The 21,397-nt window shown below is 37.6% G+C and overlaps 1 protein-coding gene across 3 annotated transcripts in view; it reads left to right on the forward strand.

Annotated features, from left to right (window-relative positions):
• Positions 1 to 20,818, forward strand: part of LOC145992016 (MTOR-associated protein MEAK7) — a 28,881-nt gene extending 8,063 nt beyond the window's left edge. For all 3 annotated transcript variants that reach the window (XM_083128030.1, XM_083128028.1, XM_083128029.1), the window contains exons 3-7: positions 484 to 693; positions 4,413 to 4,968; positions 6,268 to 6,386; positions 16,777 to 16,956; positions 20,389 to 20,818. In XM_083128030.1, the coding sequence (XP_082984156.1) occupies positions 484 to 693; positions 4,413 to 4,968; positions 6,268 to 6,386; positions 16,777 to 16,956; positions 20,389 to 20,502 (1,179 nt within the window). In that variant the 3' untranslated portion in view covers positions 20,503 to 20,818. The remainder of the gene's footprint in view (positions 1 to 483; positions 694 to 4,412; positions 4,969 to 6,267; positions 6,387 to 16,776; positions 16,957 to 20,388) is intronic.
• Positions 20,819 to 21,397: the final 579 nt, after the last annotated feature.

Below are 21,397 nucleotides of genomic sequence, written 5' to 3' on the forward strand. Positions count from 1 at the left end.
TACTTTAGGTAGGGAAGAGTCACATTATGTTATGTTTTTTTTTCCTTTTTTTCTGAAAGTGAAATACCTCTTGCACATTGCATATAGCACCATGCCATAAAGACACATTTAGGGGAGTCTGGGTTAGGACCCCACACATTCTCGATCTCTGCCATTTTGGAGGTGATGTGATCAGCACCATGCTGAGCCACCTTTACCCCCCAGGGCTGCCCCCTGGTACACATTGATTTGAGGCTGGGTGAGCCCCAGAGCCGCTTTATGTGGGAACCAGGTGGAGAAATTCTGACCTTAAATCACCCACCCTGGGAATCTAACCTGGGTCTTCCACATTACAGTCAGACGCTACTGACTAGACCACCACTGCTCATAAAGTTAAATACTTCCTGACCTATCTGCATGGAAATTGTATTAATTTATTTACACACTGGATCTAAATAGACTTTCTAACTTGAACAACTGTTCGTTGTTCTGTTTGTTTTGCAGAAACAATGGGATGGAGTGATCGAGGAGGAATTGCTGGAAAACATTTTGAAGTACTTGTTTCCAGGGAATGAGCCAAGGAACTTGAACTTCGAGGGATTTGCCAAGCTGTTCGTATGTATGACGAGGGGAGGAGTTGAGGAGAAAGCCTCAACACTGATGGGTATAGCTTCACATGCAGGAGACCAAATTTCATCTGAAGCATTGATTGAGGTAACTGTTGCATGTGCAGCAAATTATTTTATTTCATATTTGACTAATTTCACAAGACTTCAGAGAAACACGTGGGTCGATAATTGAGCAAAAGTGCGCAGTGTTGTGTTTTGCAACCTTTTTTTTCCCTTTTTGGTTATTTTATGATGCTTTTCTACCTCTTGGGCTCATTGCAACAATGAGAATGAATGATGAAATGGACAATGGGACAAGCACAATGATAGCATGAGCTATCTGCATTGCTATCTGGCCTGCAGGACTTACTGAACTTGCTTGGTCATGGATTCAATAAATTCTGACACATTTGCTGCACTTCATCATCATGAAACCACACCTTAACAACAGTGGAAGGAGACATTCTATTGTTGAGCAGTCCGGCTTTCCTTCTCTGTTCTTCACTAAACCCCATAAATTCTCTGTGGGATTTATATCTGGAGAATTTCCCGGTCAATCTAGGACACATATTCCATTGTCCCTCATGAATTTGTTGACCAATGGCATGGAGCGAGATTCTGTTGAAAGATTCATTCCCCATCTGTAAAGATCTGAAGAACTAGTACTACTTTTCTTCTCAGTATTTCAGTGTACTTTTGCAAGTTCATTGTTCCCTTAATAGGTGCAAGACATCCTGGCTCACTAGATGAAAAATATCCCAAAAACATTTGGGGAGGGGGGTGTTTTACACACTGTTGAATATGTTGAGGCCTCGGTGGCTCATCATTGCTTCATCACACTACAGCACTTTTGTTTCCTTGCACTACAAATTGAGTTTCATCAGAAAATATAACCTTTTTCCAATCATCCAATATTGGTAATTTTTCACCCATTGCACATGTTTTTTGTTCATCACATGGGTTAACAGTGGCCTTTTGATAGGTTTCCATGCTCTGCGCCCAGCTTCCAGTAACCTTCTGAGCACATTAATCAGTATGGACTCCAAAAGCTATCAACTCCATCTGTAGATCCTGGCTTGTCTTTTGGGGATTGATTTTACTGTTTCTCAGCAGCCATGTGTCTGTTCTAGGTGATGTTCTCCATTTTCTACCACATTTTCCTTTCTGTTTACCAATAGATGACCCAAATTGTTCGTAGTCATTGACAATTTAACTCTCAATGGATTTTCCAACACCAACTTTTGCCTCAATGTCTCTTAACAGTCATAGAGGTCTCTCTTCCTTTGATTGATGTCCATCACTTAACACAAAGCAGGAAACAGCAACATGCTCCAGTGCTTCACAATACACCATATGACTGAAAGCTCTAGTTCACAAGTGAGGCTTATATTTAGCACCACCAGGCTATCATTGGTCTCTCACTTGTTACAGCAAGTGAACATGTCCTAGATCTACCACCATATACGAGGGCCATTTTTCTTGTAGTAGCAACACTGTTGGTATATGCTTGTCAGTTATCATTGGGACAAATGACACGGATCACTAGGATCATGTGTAGGTGTTTGGTGCTGAATACTACTGTTGTGTGGTAGTTAGAAGACGTTAAAGTGATCCGTAGTACAAGACATAAACATGACCCGATCGTCTTTTGCCACAGCGACAACTAACAAGTGTATACCAACAGTGTTGCCACTACAAGAAAAATGGTCCTCATATGTCAACTGACAGGAAAATGCTCTTAGCTTTGCTCTCTCAGAGCAAGTACACGTTCCATGAAAAATACAGCTTGTCCCAATTAATTTGACAGTACTGTAACTTGGGTGGGTGATTCATTGCATATGCACAACCATATTCTGTTTTGGTCAACATGATACCAGCTTTACATTCAGTATTAAGAAAATCATTTCCTGAACCTAAATTGTGCTGCACGTTATGCGTAAATATGGTATACCTGGCAATTATTTAACGTACCCCACTAATTACAGAGAAACTTAGTACTCACATTCTCATATTTTCGGAAATGAAAGAGACTGTACAAAATAATTACAGAGAAACTACCCCATTAATGTAAGCATTTTAAAAGGAAAATTTTTTTTTTGGCTTAAATAGAATCTGTCACTTGGAAGAATGAAACATGCTTAAAGTCATCTCTAATTTTGTGATTCAAACTCAGTTGGACGGCCATATGACCTACAAATTATAATCCTACTTTAAAAACACAATGAAGGTTAAATTGTAGGTATATTTGGTACTAGTGTGCTAAAATAAAAATATATGACACACACACTTTCCCCAAAAAAACAATTCCAGTAAATTTTATGATGGAACATTTTCATATTGGCAAAAATTTCACATCGGTCGATTCTCAATATATATTTGCTCTTGAAAAAGATATACTCTATGTGATCAAAAGTATCCGAACACACCACGAAACATGTGTTTATCATAGAGAGCGACACAGTACTGCCATCTACCATGTGGAATACATGGTCACCGATCTCTGTAGTCTGCAGACAGAGTGAGACAGCAGTGTGGGACGGTCTGAGGAACTCAAGGACTTTCAGTGTGGTCAGGTGGTTGGGTGCCACTTGTGTAGGAAGTCTGTGCACGAGATTTCCACCCTCCTAAACATCCCTAGGTCCACTGTTTCCAATGAATGTTGAAGAGGGTTGTACAGTGTAATTGTCAATCATCCATCGTCATCATCACACAGGAATTCCGAAGTGCATCAGGATCTACTCCAAGCACCATGACTGTTCGGCGCAAGGTGAGGCAACTTGGTTTCCGTGACCGAGCAGATGCCCATAAGCCAAACATCACACAGGCAAATGCCAAATGCCGCCTCCCATGGTGCAAGGAGCTGGACCATAGAACAGTGGAAAACCATTGTGTGAAGTGATGAATCGTGGAACACAATGTGGCGATCCGATGGTAGGGTGTGGGTGTGGCGAATGCCTGGTGAACAACATCTACCAGCCCGAATAGTGCAGACAGTGAAATTTGGGGGTGGCGGGGTTAAAATGTAGTCATGTTTCTCCTGGAGGGGCTTGACCCCTTGTTGCTTTACATGACAATGTCACGGCACAAGCCTACGTTGACATTTTAACCGCTTTCATGCTGCCTACCGTTGAAGACCAGTTCGGGGATGACCATTGTGTCTTTCAACACGACCGAACACCCATCCATGCTGCAGGGTTTGTGGGGGGAGTAGTTTGACGACAACATCGTCCCACTAATGGACTGGCCTGCACAGAGTCCTGATTTGAATCCCATAGAACATCTCTGGGAAGTTGTGGAACACCGACTTCAAGTTAGACTGCACCGACCCACATTGATACCTCTTCTCATTTCGGCGCTCTGCGGGGAATGGGCTGCCATTCCCCAAGAAACCTTCCGCCACCTGATTGAAAGTATGCCTGCGAGAGTGAAGGCTGTCATCAAGGCTAAGGGTGGGCCAACACCATATTGAATGCCAATGTTTCCGATAGAGGATGGCCCAAACTTGTACTTAAACTTATATTTAATTTTCATGTGGGTGTCCGGATACTTCTGATCACATAGAGTATATGTACAACATCAAAACATTGGGTTAAATTTTTGAGAAAATTTTAAAAAAATAGCTTTGAAAAAACAGAAAGTTCGTGTTTATAATATTATTTGAAAATGTTTGAATGGTAGAAAAAGTGTGTGTCCTAACCCAGCCTTTAAAAATAGGGAAATAATTAAATAGAATATTTTTAAAACAATGTAGTACTTGTACAGCAGTGTTTGTACTGGTTGCCAGTAACTGTATGTGGTTACAACCCTTTATCTCATTGCTTTTAGTACATCAAGATGGTTACCAGTTCCTACATAAGGATTGTGACTGAGAAGAAACAGCTGAAAGGCTACGTGTGCCAAGAAAGTCTGAAACACTTTTGTCACTCGTTAGCACATGATATTATATTCAAGGGACAGTCGCCGAAAGATACGTGGACGGAGAGTGAAAAATCCTGCACATTTAATCAGGATGATGTAGAAAAGTGGCTAATGTGTTCACCTGTTCTAGTGACAATGCAGACTTGTGTTTTCCGTCATTTGTACAAAATGCCCGTGCAGGACGAAGACAATTTATTTCCCATGTGCCGTGATGTTGATAGCAAATTCTTTCCCTCCATGTTGGACCTCACGAGTGTTTTGTTTTTGAACTCTGCTTTACCAAAAGAAATGAAGGACCAATGGAGGCTTCTGTTCTCGACTAAAGTCCATGGTGAAAGTTTTTCGAAGTTTCTCAACCAAATCAGTGATAAAGGAGCAACGGTTTTGGTGGTGAAAGACAAGGACGATCATGTGTTTGGTGGTTTTGCCCCTGTCAATTGGTATTTGGGACCAAAGTTTATAGGTATGTAAACCCATTCTTTTGTCTTTGACCAGGATATACAAATTTGATAATTGAACAAATAAAGGACATGTATAACATGCACAAATAACCATTTGAGTGAAAATCCAGTAAAATTGGCAAATCTTATTTCACATCTTGATCATGAAAATGTGAAATGCCTCTTTTGTGTATACCCGGTGGAGGCAGATATTGATTCGGATCCCACTTTAAACTGTAGGTCCAGTCCCAATTAGCCTTACTGTGCATAAAGTGGACTTAAAACACCAAATCAACCAACCAACCAACCTATTTTGTGTATCAAGTGCACTCACTCACTTAAAAAAAAAAAAAAGAACAAGAAGATGTGATATGGAATGTTTGTATGTTTGTACATGAAGTACAGATATATCATTTAGTGATCTGATAAAATTATAAATGTTCCATGAAGACAAAACTGGGGTATAAGAATTATTATATGTTTATATTAGGATTGCCAGACATGGTTTTTTCATGGATGTCCTGTTCTATTTTCATGCCCTTTAAAAGTTTATATTATTATTAGAATATCATTGTCTTGTATTGCCAAAGGAGAAATGTGGCAACCCAAGTTATATCCATAAAAATTATATCAAAGTGGAAGATTTTTGCAATAAATTACACTCCACGTAAAGATATAGTGAATTAATAAGAATATATATAATTTGAAGCGCTCTGGTTTAAAATATGATAAGTGATATTTTGGTCATTTTTGAGTTACATCACAAAGTAAAATGTACCATACTTCAATTTTCGAGTGAAATTGCCATGTCATACAATTTGCATTGGACTCGCTGAAGCCTTCTGAAATTGGTAAACACAACACAAAATCAATTTATCTACAGTATAGCTTCTAATAACCTTGTTTTCTTAATGAACTTAGAAATTACCAAAATGTCTATATCAGCCAATACTGATATACTGAGACGTAGGATCCCACTACATGAACTTCAATTCAGAGCAATTGGACAAGAAACCTACAACAAAGAAATATTCTGCACAACAATCATATGGTTATTGCTTACTGAGCACTTAATACTTGATAAGCAGTTCAATAAGGTCTCCAGCCAAATGGACATTTTTAACTCCTATTTGACTCTTGTCGAACTTGGAGAAATGTTCACAATTAATGTACTTAGGTTTGTGCCATCTTTCTCTTGTTACTGTTTTGGTCCTTTGTAGTAAACCCACTGTTATGAACTGGAGGAATATTTTTAAGAAAACTAAATAAATATGAACATTCAAGTGAAATTTTTCACACTCTGATTTCCTTTGGTTTTTCAGGTGATCAGAGTAGCTTCCTGTTCAGCCTCACACCAAAAATGGGCATCTACAGCAGCACAGGATACAACGAGCATTACATGTACTTGAACATTCAACAGCAGACGTTGCCAAATGGATTGGTATGTGACGTTTAAGTGTATGTACTCATTTCTATGTATGCATTTCTTTCAAGTAGGGATGGGCCGATATGAAATTTTGGCCGATACCAATAAAGTACCAATATAAATTTTAAGGATACTGATAACCGATATTCCACTGATCCAATATAAAATTCCAAATGGTCCTTGGAGAACCTGAATGGTTCATTGACGTCCTTAATAAATGTGTGTTTCAAGGTGACTGCAGTGCAAAAGGAGTTTCATATTTAGAAATTTAAAAAGTAGGGCATGAAGATTATCCATAAAAATTATAGCAAAATGGCATAATTTTGCACTAAATTATAAGGTATTTATAGATATATCGGTACCTTTAGATTTCGAAGTAATCTCCATCAGCATCCAACACCTTTTGCCAATGTTCCTGCACCTGCACAATACTCTCGTGATAAAACTTGGCGGGCTTGGATGCAAAGAAGTCCGTGAGTGTGTTCCGCAGGTCTCCCTCATTTGCGAAGGATCTCCCACGGAGGTGGTTGTCGAGGGAATGAAACAGGTGGTAATCTGTTGGTGCAAGGTCCGGTGAATATGGTGGATGGCACAGTGTCTCCCAGCCAAGTTGCTGAAGGGTCTCCCGGGTCCTCTTTGCCACATGTGGCTTGGCACTGTCGTGCAGGAACAGCACACCCTTGCGATTCACCAATGCCGGCTCCTTCTGTCACAATGCACGGTGCACCCTTTGCAACTGCTGAGAGTAGAGGTCAGCAGTGATGGTCTGACCAGGTGGAAGCAGCTCGTAATGCACCACTTGCCGACAATTCCACCATACAGAGAGCATAACCTTTCGTGGGTGCAGAGGTGGTCTTGAGGTGTGAGGAACAGGGTCACGTGGCGACAACCAATGTCTGGTATGCTTGGGAGTGTCAAAGAGGACCCACTTTTCGTCACCAGTGAGCAAGCGATCAAATATGGATGTGTTCAGTTGCCGAGTGAGCAAGGACAAACAGGCTGTCACTCGTTGTTCCTTGTTGGCTGCCGACAATGTGTGGGGTACCCACTTGCTTAACTTGTATGACTTCCCTATTCCATGCAGGTGCAGTCTGACTGTTTCAGCGGAAACATGGAACCTTTCTGCAAGTTCATCACACGTTAGACCACTGTCCTCCTCGATGGCTGCTTTCAGGGCCTCGTCATCCAACACATGTGGTCGTCCACTGCGAGGTTCATCCGAAAGGTTCACATCTCCCGAATGGAATTTCTGGAACCAATGCCTGGCAGTGCGTTCGTTCACGGCTTTCTCCCCAAATGCCTGGCAAATGCAGTGACTTGATGCGGCAGCTGACAGGCCCACTTTAAAGTCATACAACAAACACACGCGAACAAGCTGCTTCGATACCTCCATTTCTCTTCGACACTGGACGAGCTATGACTGCTGTGTGTGCGCAACGTGCCTGTATTACTGACAGTCGATGGTCAGACTAACTCCCGATCGCTTGGCAGGCACGTACATCATTTCGTTCTCTCTCTGTGAGCTCATGATTAATGGGACGTCAAAAATGGCAAGATCTTTTTTGGTTACCTTGTACATTCAATCTTGATGGTCCCAACATAGCAAAATGTTATAAAATTTTCCTCGATTTTACATTTTCCTGTATTTTATATTTTTTTAAGCTTCGTCCCCTAAAAAATGTAAAATCTAAGTTCTAATATACTCTGCTTGAGCATATACAATGGAATGTCATTTTAATGTGCCAACAATCGTATACACACACATGTAAAGTATCCACCTTGGCAGTTTCAGCCCACAATCATGTATTTCAATTTCATATATCACTGTATATTGGTAAGATAGACTAAACTGCATTTTAACATGGAGATGATGACTATGTTCACTTAAGTTTCAATTACACTGCATCACTTGAGGGTCCACTACCACAGACAAATTACAGTTATACGTGTACTACTGAGCTTTGAGTATATACCTGTGATGATCACTGGTCAATCATTTGCACGCTTACAATTTGTTCATAAATATTTCGAACTAAAACACGAAGGTGAAGATACAACTTCTATGGGTCTATATATTAGTGAAATAACTGAGCAATATGCAGTTCACTATTACATGTATTTCCAATTCAATTACATTCATTGCTATATACGACTATTGATTTTCGTTGCCATATCAATGTTAGAATTCTAAACATTACCTATTTTATACAGTGTTTAGCTTAATAAAAAACATAAAACATAATTAACGTTGTACAAAGTAATTATTATCAGTGCTCGGAAAATTTTCTTCAAAGCTAGATGCCAGCTCTGAAAATCAGGCACCAGGAAACTACCTACTAGGAATTGTGCATATTGGAGTGTGTTTCAAAAGTCGCACAACCCAAACTTTGAAAATGTATATCATGAAAACCGCAAGAGGTATTTACACCAGGTTTTCTGCACTAAACTAATCATGTACGCTATCACTGGGTTAATAAATTTATGTTAATATGTATCCAAATAAAAGCAATTACATTATTTTAAAAATAATATTGTTAATTTGCTGAAAACATCTGAGAATTGATTTTCAACAATATATACCAACGTAGAAATTTTCAACGAAAAATGCAGGTTCGACCAGGACTCAAACACGGGTCTCTGATTTACTGTGCCATTGCTCTAACCAGTGAGCTACTGAGCCAGCCTGGCCTCGCCTGATTTTTCGCTGTCGCTGTTTTACCTGCGTGGAATCTTCTCTGCCAGTGCTACCGCAACGGGATCTGTTGCCTTTGAAATACAGTAGACTTCGACGTTGCCTGGTTCCTCCCAGCGAAGAGATGTTAATTATTGAAGATCAGGCACACACAGGAAATGTACTACGTAGAAATTTTCAGCGAAATATGCATTAACATCTCTACGCTGGGAGGAACCAGGCAGGTAAAACAGCGATAACGAAAAATCAGGCGAAGCCAGGCCGGCTCAGTAGCTCAGTGGTTAGAGCAATGGCACAGTATATCAGAGACCCGTGTTTGAGTCCTGGTCGAACCTGCATTTTTCACTGAAAATTTCTACGTAGTACATCTCCTGTGTGTGCCTAATCTTCAATAATAATACCAACTCTTAACAATTTTTGGGATCATTTGTTGGTGTTTGACTAGTCGTAAAACAGTTGCTTTGTGAGGTACAGCAGAAGCAGGGGATTTTTCATGGAAAACCTCTTGCACATGAGTGTAAGAATGAGTAGTAAAATACTCTTCAGCAATGCACACGCGATGCTCCAAAGAATACGCCATGCTGAATCAATTAAAAGAACAGGCATAGTAGCGTCGAAAGTGAGCGAAGAGAATTCAGAGTAACCAGAGGCAGACTAGGATTCTCTCAAGAGTCCAATTTCGGCACAAAATCTTGGTTTATGATTTTTCACGTAAATGTATAGCCAATACTTAGGCACATGTGGCGAGTGTCTGTTGACAATATTTCGACCTGCTAGCATTGCCATGTATGTCCCAAAAATTGTACTTTTTCACTCAACCCATAAAATCGTCAATAAAAATCCATCAAATGTTGCACATGTCGCAAATGATAGATTGACATGGCATCAGTCATCACTCATCAGTCATCTAATTATGACCCTTTGATAATTTCTTACGTATTTTTCTCATTCAAAAGTGTATTTCTGGAAAAATTTTAACACTGCCTTCCGTCAGTTATCAATTTATCTAAATGTTCTGTATGGAGAAAACTGATAATTTTAAGCATTGAAAAATATCTCAATGGATGAGACTTTATAATGCAGAAAACCCGGTATAAATATCTCTTACGGTTTTCATGATATATATTTTCAAAGCTTGTGTTGTGCAACTTTTGAAACACACTATATAAGAAGTTGAGCATCAGGGTATTCAAAACATCACTAAATCATTCGAGAAAACAGGAAATGGTGTGTTGGGGGGACAAAGAGTAAGAAATTATTACTGACTCTCTGGAATGTTCACAACGTTGATTTAAAAAAAGAAATCATTTGCTAACTTATGCTGTACTGCAATTTGAACTTAGAATCATCAAAATTTAATACATATTACAGCATAAGATCACAGTCGCCAGGCTGAAATTTTTAGTCGCCATGGCGACCTGGCGACTGGGATTTTTCGAGCCCTGATTATTATACTTTTTTTAAACCGTTAATATAAAGTGATTTGTATAATATGAAATTAATAATTTCAATAAACATATAATTATATTGTGCAGATCGACAGGACCGTCACAACATTCCCCTCCTCCGGGAAAATGAAAACTACAATACACTAAGGAGAAAAGTTTACATTTACAAATCATTCAGTTGTTTATGCAGTGATCAGAACGCTACATTTTAAAAGTAGCTTCACTACAGCTACAAATACTCTTCCAAAATGTAGCTTTGCTACAGCTACAACTACATTTACCAAAAAGTAGCTCGCTACGCTACTCCTGTTCGCTACTCGCTACTTCACTACTTTTTGCGCTACTTCTGCATAAAAAAATGAAAACAACCATATGGGTATTAAAAAAATCCCCTACTACTGGTAAATAGATTCTGTTATTTATTATCATAATTCCAGTCATTCGATAATTTTGATAGCAGTGTTACTTCAGTTACTTATTTTTACTATAGTTTTGAGAATACCATACCTATGCAAGTGGCATATCAATTCAAATTTGATATATGAATATTGCAATTAGGGTGTTACCCAAATTAATTATTACAACTATACACAAATAAAATTTGGTAGAATTATGTATTTATGTTCACATCAACATATTTTTCTTCAGAATAAATATTTCATTTTTTATAGACTGATATGAAGTCCGCATTTTGAATGAAAAGTACCTGGAGCCCTTTGACTACAAAAGGGCCCGAGGTTCGATACCCAGCGGAGGCACATAGTGGTTAGGATCCAGTCTCAATCAGCTTATCTATGCATAAAATGGACTGAAAACAAAAACTAGGAAGTTGGGAGGATGAGATCCTCCTGCTCCTCCATTCCCCACACTGCTCATCATTCATCATTCTTCCTCATTCTCACAATTAGCCGAAAGTGGCAGAAAGCGACTATAGATAAGAGAATAATTAAATAAACCATTCATCCTCATTGTCATGATTGAGAGAAGTGGAAGAATAGATGAGGAAGTGAACAGAAGAGGACAAATGGGTGGTGGACTATATCAAAGCATTCAAAGATTAATATGGAACAGGGATGTACCTATGAAATGCAAGAAGGTAATATATAACACATACTATGTGCCGATAATTATGTATGGAGCAGAGACTTGGACAATAACAGTGAGAGACAAAAGAAAGATGCAGGCAGTGGAGATGAAATTTTTATGAAGTATATTGGGGAGACTAGAAGGGATAGAATAAGGAATGAGGAGATCCGACAGACAGTGGGTGTGGTGAAGCTTCAGGACAGGATAGATCAGGCACAGATGAGATGGTTCGGACACATGAAGAGGATGGATGCAGAAAGACTACCAGTAAGAGCTTACAATGCACAAGGAGTTGGAATAAGGCCAGGGGGGAGACCAAGATGTCAGTGGAAAGTGCAGATAGCGGAGAGTGTTAGGAGAAGAGGATAAGATTGGAACACCTTGGTAAGAGAGGAGTGGTGAAAGACCAGGAAAAAATGGAGAGGCTTGACTTCTATGTCGACCCAGCCAGAGGCTGGAAACAGTGAAGGATGATGATGATGATGTCATGATTAGCAAAAGTTACAGAAAAGTGACGCAAAAGTAGGAGAAATACATAAATTTGAAAACTATGTATATTAACTAAAGAAAATTGTCGTTTCTGCAGGAAAGTCAATAACCGTACATACTTTTTGCAATATGATAAAATTATTGAGGAAACTGTCGTGTAAACTTGAGTGTTCTAAACGCATTGTAATTTTAAAATTTGTGAACAAATACTATCGCGAAAATAATTGTAATTCCAGAAACTATCATTCTTGTAACAATAATTTCTTGCTGGTGGGATCCTATATACTGACGATGATCAATGCTGTTAATGTACTGAGCCATTTATTGCTGGCACTATTCCCTTGTCAGTGCAGTGGAAAATCCATCGCTCGTTTTTGCACTGCAAGTTGTGTCTTACACAGCAATTAATGACATTTTGGTGTCTCTTACACCATGAATATCCACAGGATTTGTTCGGGACTGCTGCAAACGAGGCACTTTTTTCCAGTGGTGCAGCAAACGAGGCATGTTTCTCCCCAAAATTGCGATGCAGCTAAAAAAAAAAACGTAGCTGTTAGCGGGAATATATTCATATACGTATGTCAGTTAGTTATCTGGATATCTGAAATATTCACATACTAATTAAATAAATTACACAGATATCTATAATCTACAATCTAAATAATCTGTATCTCCATGTAATAGACTGTCTTTATGAACCCCCTGAAAAATTAAGGGTTATTGTCGATTTTTTCTGACGCTGTTGCCACATTCAAAATTCACCTCAAAATACTGAGAAAAAATGTAGCTGTAGCGAAATTTTCGCTACAACTACAGGAATTTTGTAGCTTCGCTACCGCTACAACTACAATTTTCAAAATGTAGTGTCGCTACAGCTACAGCTACAAATTTTGTAGCTAGCTACAGTAGCGACGCTACAAGTAGCTCGCTACTTCTGACCACTGTGTTTATGAACATAAGTAAAAGAAAGTTATAAATGCACAATGTTATCTGACATTCGACAGCACACAAACAGATTTGTGCCTAACAGGTAATAACAAATCAGAACATAATACAACATTCAATTGTACAGTATCAGTATCTACTCTCATAAATTTAATTCTCAGTCGTTAAACACTCGATGATTTGAAAAGTTCACCTTGTCATTCTGATTAAGTGTGTAAAGAATTTTATTGTCCTTAAATTCCTTAAATCAAAATTGAGTAGTTTCTGCGAATTTTGAATTTCCTGTTGAGATTCTATGAGTTTTGTAAATTTTAGCTCTTGGGTTTCCTTGATTTTTGTAAACTCAAGCTGTTGAGACTCTTGGGTTTGCCTCATGCACTCTTGAGTTTCCCTCATTTTTGTAAACTCAAGCTGTTGAGACACTTGAGTTTCCCTCATTTTTGTAAACTCAAGCTGTTGAGACACTTGAGTTTCCCTCATTTTTGTAAACTCAAGCTGCTGAGACACTTGAGTTTCCCTCATTTTTGTAAACTCAAGCTATTGAGACACTTGAGTTTCCTTCATTTTTGTAAACTGAAAGCTGTTGGGACTCTTGAGTATGCCTCATGGACTGTTGAGTTTCCCTCATTTTTGCAAACTCAAGCTGTTCAGACTCTTGAGTATGCCTCATGAACTCTTGAGTTTCCCTCATAGAAGCTTGAGTTTCCCTAATTTTTGTAAACTCCACCTGTTGTGTCTTCCTGATTTTCATTTTCTCTGCAAGCAGATCAAACATTTGAAAAGGAACATTACTTTGCCCCGTTGACGTCTTGGCCAACACAAAAGGACGAATGTTAATTTCTTGAACATTTTCCTGACTTCTTTTCCATTGCACGAAAGCTTCAATACTGAACGAATCATAAGATGGATCACAATCTTTACAGAAATAATTTTCATTTAACTGATATAACTCCGCTTATCGGACAAGCCCAAACATTGTAAATGATACCAATGGTCACAATTTTCACAAGCTACCAACCTTTACTTATCGGGATCCTTGCAGCACTTCACCATATTCATGGCACCATTCCTATTTTGTGATTCATTAGATTCATCACCACAATTGAGAGATCTAGCTGTAAGACTTGTTTTGTATCTCAGATTATAAGGATTACTTCAAGCGTACATAATAGAACTTTATGTACAACTAAATTCACGAGAACAGTGCTGTAAGTTAACACTTAAGCAAAACACATCACTCAAGATCGTGCTGGTAACGTTCCACAATACTGGACTACCAATTATACTGTGAGGATCACTGCACTATTACTATTCGTTCATAAATATTTCAAACTAAAACGCGAAGGTGAAGATACAACTTATATGGGTCTATATATTAGTGAAATAACTGAGCAATATGCAGTTCACTATTACATGTATTTCCAATTCCATTACATCCATTGCTATATGTGACTATTGATTTTCGTTGCCATAGCAACGTTATAATTCTAACCATTACCTCATTTATACAGCATTTAGCTCAATAAATAACATAAAACATAATTAACATTGTACAAAGTAATTACTATACATTTTTTTAAACCATTAATATAAAGTGATTTGTTTAATATTAAATTAATAATTTCAATAAACATATAATTGTATTGTACGGATCCACAGGACCGTCACATGCCGCTTGTTTTAGGTTTGAACAAAGGAGTTCTCAAATCCGTATGCTATCTATCATCGTCTGTGCAAATTATTTGGAACTAGCAAAATTATCTCCTCCTCACATCACGCTATTATATACCCCCTCCCCAACTTAACCACTTCAGTGGCTGAATACATTGACTCATGATCTCACCTCTAAAGGTTAAGTGTTTGATTCTTGGCCTTGGCAAGAGTGTATATACCTTCTCAATATGTGATGTTGGATGAACATTATTGGACATCATCATCACAATCCCACTGGTCTGGATTTCTGGAAAAATCAGGAAAGTAGTTTTCTTTTGTACTCACAAGGTGCGTGTTTCAGTTAACTTTTTATTGATATTATTAACATAATAATAATAATAATAATATTGAAGAGGTTTTCTCATGCAATCAGCCAGGTGATTTTCGGAAAGGCTTCCGAGCTTTTGAGAGCTAATGTCACTCTCATCTTCCATGATGGCTGATTGCCCGAGAAAACCTTTTCAATATTCGCCGCCAGGAAAGCTTCAAGAATTATTTCATAATAATAATAATTTTCCATTTTTAAGATTGAAAATAAATTCCATCTTTTCCATCAACCAAATTGTTGATAGAAGACATTTTATATAAAATGTTTTTATAATTTATTTTTGTTAATACTGGCCACTATGCAGAGTGGTTAGCACCGCATGTTAGGATGCTAGGGGTACAGGGTTCGAGTCCTGGCCTGGGGTTGAGTGTTTTCTGTGAGTGTCCGTTCATCACTCATCCTCACCTTCACAATTAGCCAAAAGTGGCAGAAAAGCAAAGTAAAATAAACCAAATGAATCAATAATTTATTTTTGTTAATTTATTTTTAGTGCTGGATGAACTTTTATTTCTCTTGAATAACAAGTGTTATTAGCAGGAACGCATTTATATGTAAATACATATTTATGTATGAAGCTGAAATCAGTTATATTTTGTATTATCTTGGCACATCATGGCATGTAGACTCGAAACATTCCGTTTTTATTTTCCATATTTGTACATATATTAAGTTTTGGCTCATATTTTAGTTATTTTTACATATTATTTCCATATTTCAGAACATTTCTCAACATATACTCCATATTCGCGCAATAACTACACGTCCCCATAGAGTTGGTGAATTTATTGCGAATAACAAAGTCCGAAGCGACATTAAACAAACTAAAGTGTATGACCTTTTTTATACCCTTCAATTGTGTTAATTTACAAGTTTTCTGTTATCCGAATAATAGTTTTTTTTTTTTTAATTTTACACCTCCCAGCGATATGCTTTTTGCTATTAATTCCTGTTTATTTGCAATTGTTGTCAATACTAGAGAATAAGGGCTCAAGCATCGGCTCCTGGTTTTTACCAGAGTTTTTTTTTATTTTGGTAACATTGGAAGAGAATCCAAAGTCGATTAGACCATTGCTAACCTCACCTTCGCTACTTGTTGCACGTCAGACAGCTGCACAAGAAACAATGATTTTGTGGCACACATATGGGATTTTCTTCTGTTTTTTCTTCAAGACAGTCACGGTAATAGTTACAATACCAAGACTGTATTTTATGTAGCTGGTGTAGTGTCTTATATTATTAAAAAGGTAAAATGTTAACTCCAAATTTTGGTGATAATAACTAAATATGTATTTACATATTTAGCTCATTTTTACTACATATAAATCCGTTCCCCAGTTATTAGCATATTAAAGCACCAGAAAATTGTGTGGAAATTTATTTTAAAATTTATTGGAAAACCTAGAAAAGTCAGGGAAATTGCTTCTGTACATGCATTTTAAAAGCAGCTATCCTCAGACCAAGACTCTAACCTAACTCTAATTAAGTGGATCATTAGTTTTATATTGATTTTTGGATTTTAAAGTTCCATACAAGAAATTGTAAGAATGTATATTATAAACCAATACATTTACTTGGCGATAATCTGCTTTCAGCCAATAAATCGAACCATTATCTAGTTTCAACACTTGTCATTGCAGGTAATAAAAACTATACCTAAGTTTTACAAGGTTGTAATTTGTGTGAAAAAAATGCTTTGTATTGTAGGGAATGGGAGGTCAGTTTGGATATTTTGGTTTGTGGCTGGATGCTGACTTTGGCGAGGGACACTGCAGCGAAACCTGCACCACATTCCATTGCCCTATGCTGTCGGGCAGCAAGCAATTCAACATCAGCCATCTTGAAGTGTGGGGCGTCGGTCCACCTCCCCTAACAGCACATGAAAAGGTAGGTGTTGAGTGGCCTGAAATAGTTTTTACTTCATTTTTTTTTAGCATGGTGAACTCTGTAGGGCAGAGTTCACCAAACTACCAATTACAAGCTACCACTGACTTGCAGAGATACTTTCAGAGACTCGTGCATCATGTCTTCATGCTGATTCCACCCCCACTATAGACAGTCAATGTTTCAAGAAGTAATAACAATAATCTAATATGCTAAAATCGTTCCCAGTCTCGCATGCAACTAAACTAGGATGATCACTCACGAACCAAGTTTTACCATTCACTAATTATATTTTCTTCTCATGATCATTACTGTTTCGCTGCTACAAAGCGAAGGGCTTAAGATCAAACAGCTTGGAGGTTGCAAGGAAAGAGCTGCTCCTGCGCAGAAACCAATGAATGAATGAAAAATGTTTTTGTTCAATAAAGAAATATGTATGGGGATCTAGAGGCTTGATATATATTTTTTAATGAAATCCAGGTTGCTCTTTTAAAAATATTAATTTATCTCTAACCTGTAATAAAATTGGTCGGTAAGTAGTCAGTATTTGGTCAGTTTGTGTGATATTTTGGACAGTTAAATTAGTAATTTTGACCCTTTCACTACTTTCCATCCGTGTACAAACATTAATTTTACATTCGATCAACAGATTGATCAACAGTATCAATAAATTTTCTAAAAGACATAAAATTTACAAGATTCCAGCAATAGAGTAGTCTTATTCAGAGAGTTGGATTAAACTGTGCTTTTCTGTGACTTACGCATGACACAGTTGCATAAATTCTTTATTTTAACTATTCGTCATTGAAATGCACTCAATAATTTGTGATCACTACGAGCATTATTTAGAAATTTTGTTAAGGATTTAAATCCTTGGCAAGACTGAGGTGTTCATTCTATTATCTAGTCCGTTAGTTGATTAGACATCCTTCGCATCACAATGAACATAGAAGCAGTGGTGAACCGTAGAGTTCCTAGCAGGGTAGGCACAGAAGTGTGATAATTTCCATTAGTTGCTTAAATCTGTAAAAAGAAAGGGAGGGGGGGGGAGGGCTATGTCATTGAGAGTGGTTCAATGTTATCCCTTCAGGGTAAACGAAACTGCCTACCTCTTCGCTTGTGTCGGCTGCATAATAAAAAGGCTGCTTGTAATATTTATTCAACGACAGTGTTAATGCATTAAATAACGTTTCAACAACTTGAATTTTTTTAAATATTTTGCTGTCACTTGCAACTGCTACTTGCAAAGGAAAATATAGTTGAAAACATTTTAGAAATGATTGTTATAAGAAGGAAACATGAAAGGCCAAAAGTGGGTCCTACCTTACTGATGATTACATCTTCACTCAATTAAGGACTCGATTGTTCTTGTTGTTCTTGCATTTCAGTCCAGCACTTCTTGCATAAATCTGATCGCTGCATATGACACGAATCAAAAACAAAGCTCTACCATCACGAACCTCGCGCTCCGAGCCAAGCTCCCTTCTAGCGTCGTGAGCAGGAGGCAAGTTTTCACAGAGGGGGAACGAGAGAGGGAATCCCCGTTCACGATAAAAATAAATTATTCTATTCCCAGTGAAAGTAAAACTACTTTGTAAATATAAGGCGTAACTATCATTTTAATGTACGTAATTTGATATGAAGACTTACTTTACAAATATAAGTTCTTTGGACTTTCTGTTTACGCTACGGTGTTGGGTGAATCGACAAGACCATCAGCACTCTGACCAGAAAACGAAGTCAGAACTACAGTACTCCGTAATTTTCAATTTCACTTACACTTGTCGATGAAAGGAAGGAAAACCTAAGTTTTGTACAAAATATGGAGAATGTACAATGAAATAGAAGTCTCTCTGCCCGAACACAGACTAATGTTTATAAAAAATTCTGGTACACCACAAATTTCCAACCCTGGCGGAAATGCAGTGTTGCTGACATTCTCTTCATCCTAGTGGGTAACACCGCGAGGCCAGCCTCAGGAGTACGTTATAAGCATACGTACAGTACTCGTAAGATTAGGCTTCCCGCATATACGACCGTAGGACGGAATGTGAAGAGAAGAGGCCCTAGCAAATGTGCCTCACTCCGTGGAAAGTTCGTATACTGGACAAGGTTAGAATTTTTTTGTAATTATCATAAATGAAAATTCCAAACTTTTCCATTGCATTACATATGTTTTGACAAAATAAGTAAATACACCTTTAAAAGAGTAATGGCGTGGGTAGGCCCGGCCTCCTGGCCTCATAGGACGCTTCGAAACTGCATAGAAGATAGAAATGTAACATAAAATATAAAATAGAAGTAAAATTGTGGCTGCAGCAAATAAAATACATAACTGAGTAGTGTTGAAGGAAAATCGTGCACATTTTTTTTTCCAGAAAAAGAATAATTCCATGTAACTTGCAAGAAAATAACATATAATTTATTCCTCTAACAATTTTGGTGACTAAGTACCAGAATTCAGAACATGTGAATGGTTGTAGTGAATGACTGAAATAGTTACACAGAAGTATCTATATTTGTGTAATAAGTTAATTTTAACCATGTTTGGGGTATGAATTATGTAAAAAGAAATATTAAAATTTTCTATCTACATTGTTATGAGTTACATGTCATTGTCTGAGAGCATGACTCTGTAGACTTTCAAAGTTGCTGAATTCAAGTCCTGGATGGGTGTTGTTAGTGAGTGCTACTTCATCAATTTAATCTAGTCCTCACTCCTCATTCTCATGATAACCAAAAGCAACATAAAATAACAAAGAGTTTGAATTACCCACAAGGTGCATATCGAAAGTAATAAGCAACAATTTTCCATGAACCGAGTTTTGGTTATATTGAAGAAAAACATGCTGCATCATAATCTACAGACTTTTATTTACTTTCCAACAGTCTCCATTTCTTTGCATGCATTTTCTCCTTCTTTCTAGAAGTTTGAAAATACCCTTATGGTAGAACTCAGTTCCAGCTGCTTGCAGACACTGACAGACTGATTTCTGTATGTGCTCCGTCGTCGAGTAGTGTTGGCCTCGTAACTGTTTCTTCACAAAACCGAACACATGATAGTCAGAGGGTGCAATGTTGGGACTGTAGGGAGGATGAGGCAGAGTGCAGGCATGGATCCAGCAGGAACAAATTTTTCAATAGCCTAACTGTGCAGTCATTTCCCGCACTGCACCGCATCCTATACATTACCTCGACGCATTCAGTAAAGTTTGTATTTTGCGATGATTTACTTTGTTTGCATGTATTGATTCTGATTTTTGAAAAATTGTTACTTATTACTTTCAGTTTGCCCCTCGTATTATTATTATTTTGCAAACTTTTACCAAGTTTTCAGTAATTGGAAAGAATGCAATTTCAGTTTTTGTGGAGTTGGTAATACAGGGAGAGGTATTTCATAGTTACAGTCAAAGCTCACAATGGTTCTCATTACAGGGGGAGAGAAGCATCCTGGATGCAGACCCAGAGGCCCAAGCGATACTCGAGATGATCGGGAAGGGAAGGCACAGCGAGGGTCTCCGAGAGCCAGAAGAAAATGAAGAACTTTGAATGAATTTTGTAAAGGTTGAATGTTAGTTTATGTGGTGATGAATGTATTGTTAGGATGATCATAGTTATTTATGAAAGACTACTTACATTAGAACAAACCAGCATTGGCACAAAATTTGTAATTGCAAAATATAGTACTAAACTTGTTTAAACTAGATTATATAATTTATTATGGGGGAACATTAATTTTTGTGATGTGTATGGTGTAGCTGACGTATGTGAAATGGTTACATTTTTTCACACCTGAATAAGTCTTGCCATCCTGTATTTATGTAAGTGTACAGTAATGCATAGTATTAAACATAAGCACTAGTCAGTGTTTGTTCATTATTTCATCCTTCAATTTTTTACTTGGGTGTTAGTATTATTATATATTGTCAGTAATATTCTCTCATATTATATTTTCTATTTACAAGTAAACATAGGTTTAAAGGAGATGGTTTATAATTATTGCTAGAAAGTGGATTTGTGTGCCTTGAGAAATGACAAAATATGCAATAAAATTTCATTTGTTCCAATGTGACTTTTGTGGGGCACATTTCTGAAAATGCCTTATAATCAGTTATCCATTTTACCTGGGTTTAAAAAAATATATATTCTGCATGAGATTTTGGAAGGGATGGGGTTGCAGATAAAAGTTAGACAGTAATGTCACCAATGAAATATTGAGTGGAAAATGGAGGAAGGTGAGAATATCTTGTGGGTGTTTTTCTCCCAAAACTCTCTCTTTTGGTGCATATTTACGTATGCTCTTGGATAAAACTTATTGCACTGTTGTATGTTTTATGGATCTTTGAACAAACAACTAAGAAAGACACTAATGAAGTGGTTTGTGTGGAGTGTATCATCGTATGGTGAAGAATGGAGCATGTGAAATGGACAAAAGCAAGGAATG

The sequence above is a fragment of the Lepisma saccharinum genome, chromosome 9 (genome assembly GCF_977018435.1).
Source record: "Lepisma saccharinum chromosome 9, izLepSacc3.1, whole genome shotgun sequence".
NCBI classification, from domain to species: domain Eukaryota; kingdom Metazoa; phylum Arthropoda; class Insecta; order Zygentoma; family Lepismatidae; genus Lepisma; species Lepisma saccharinum.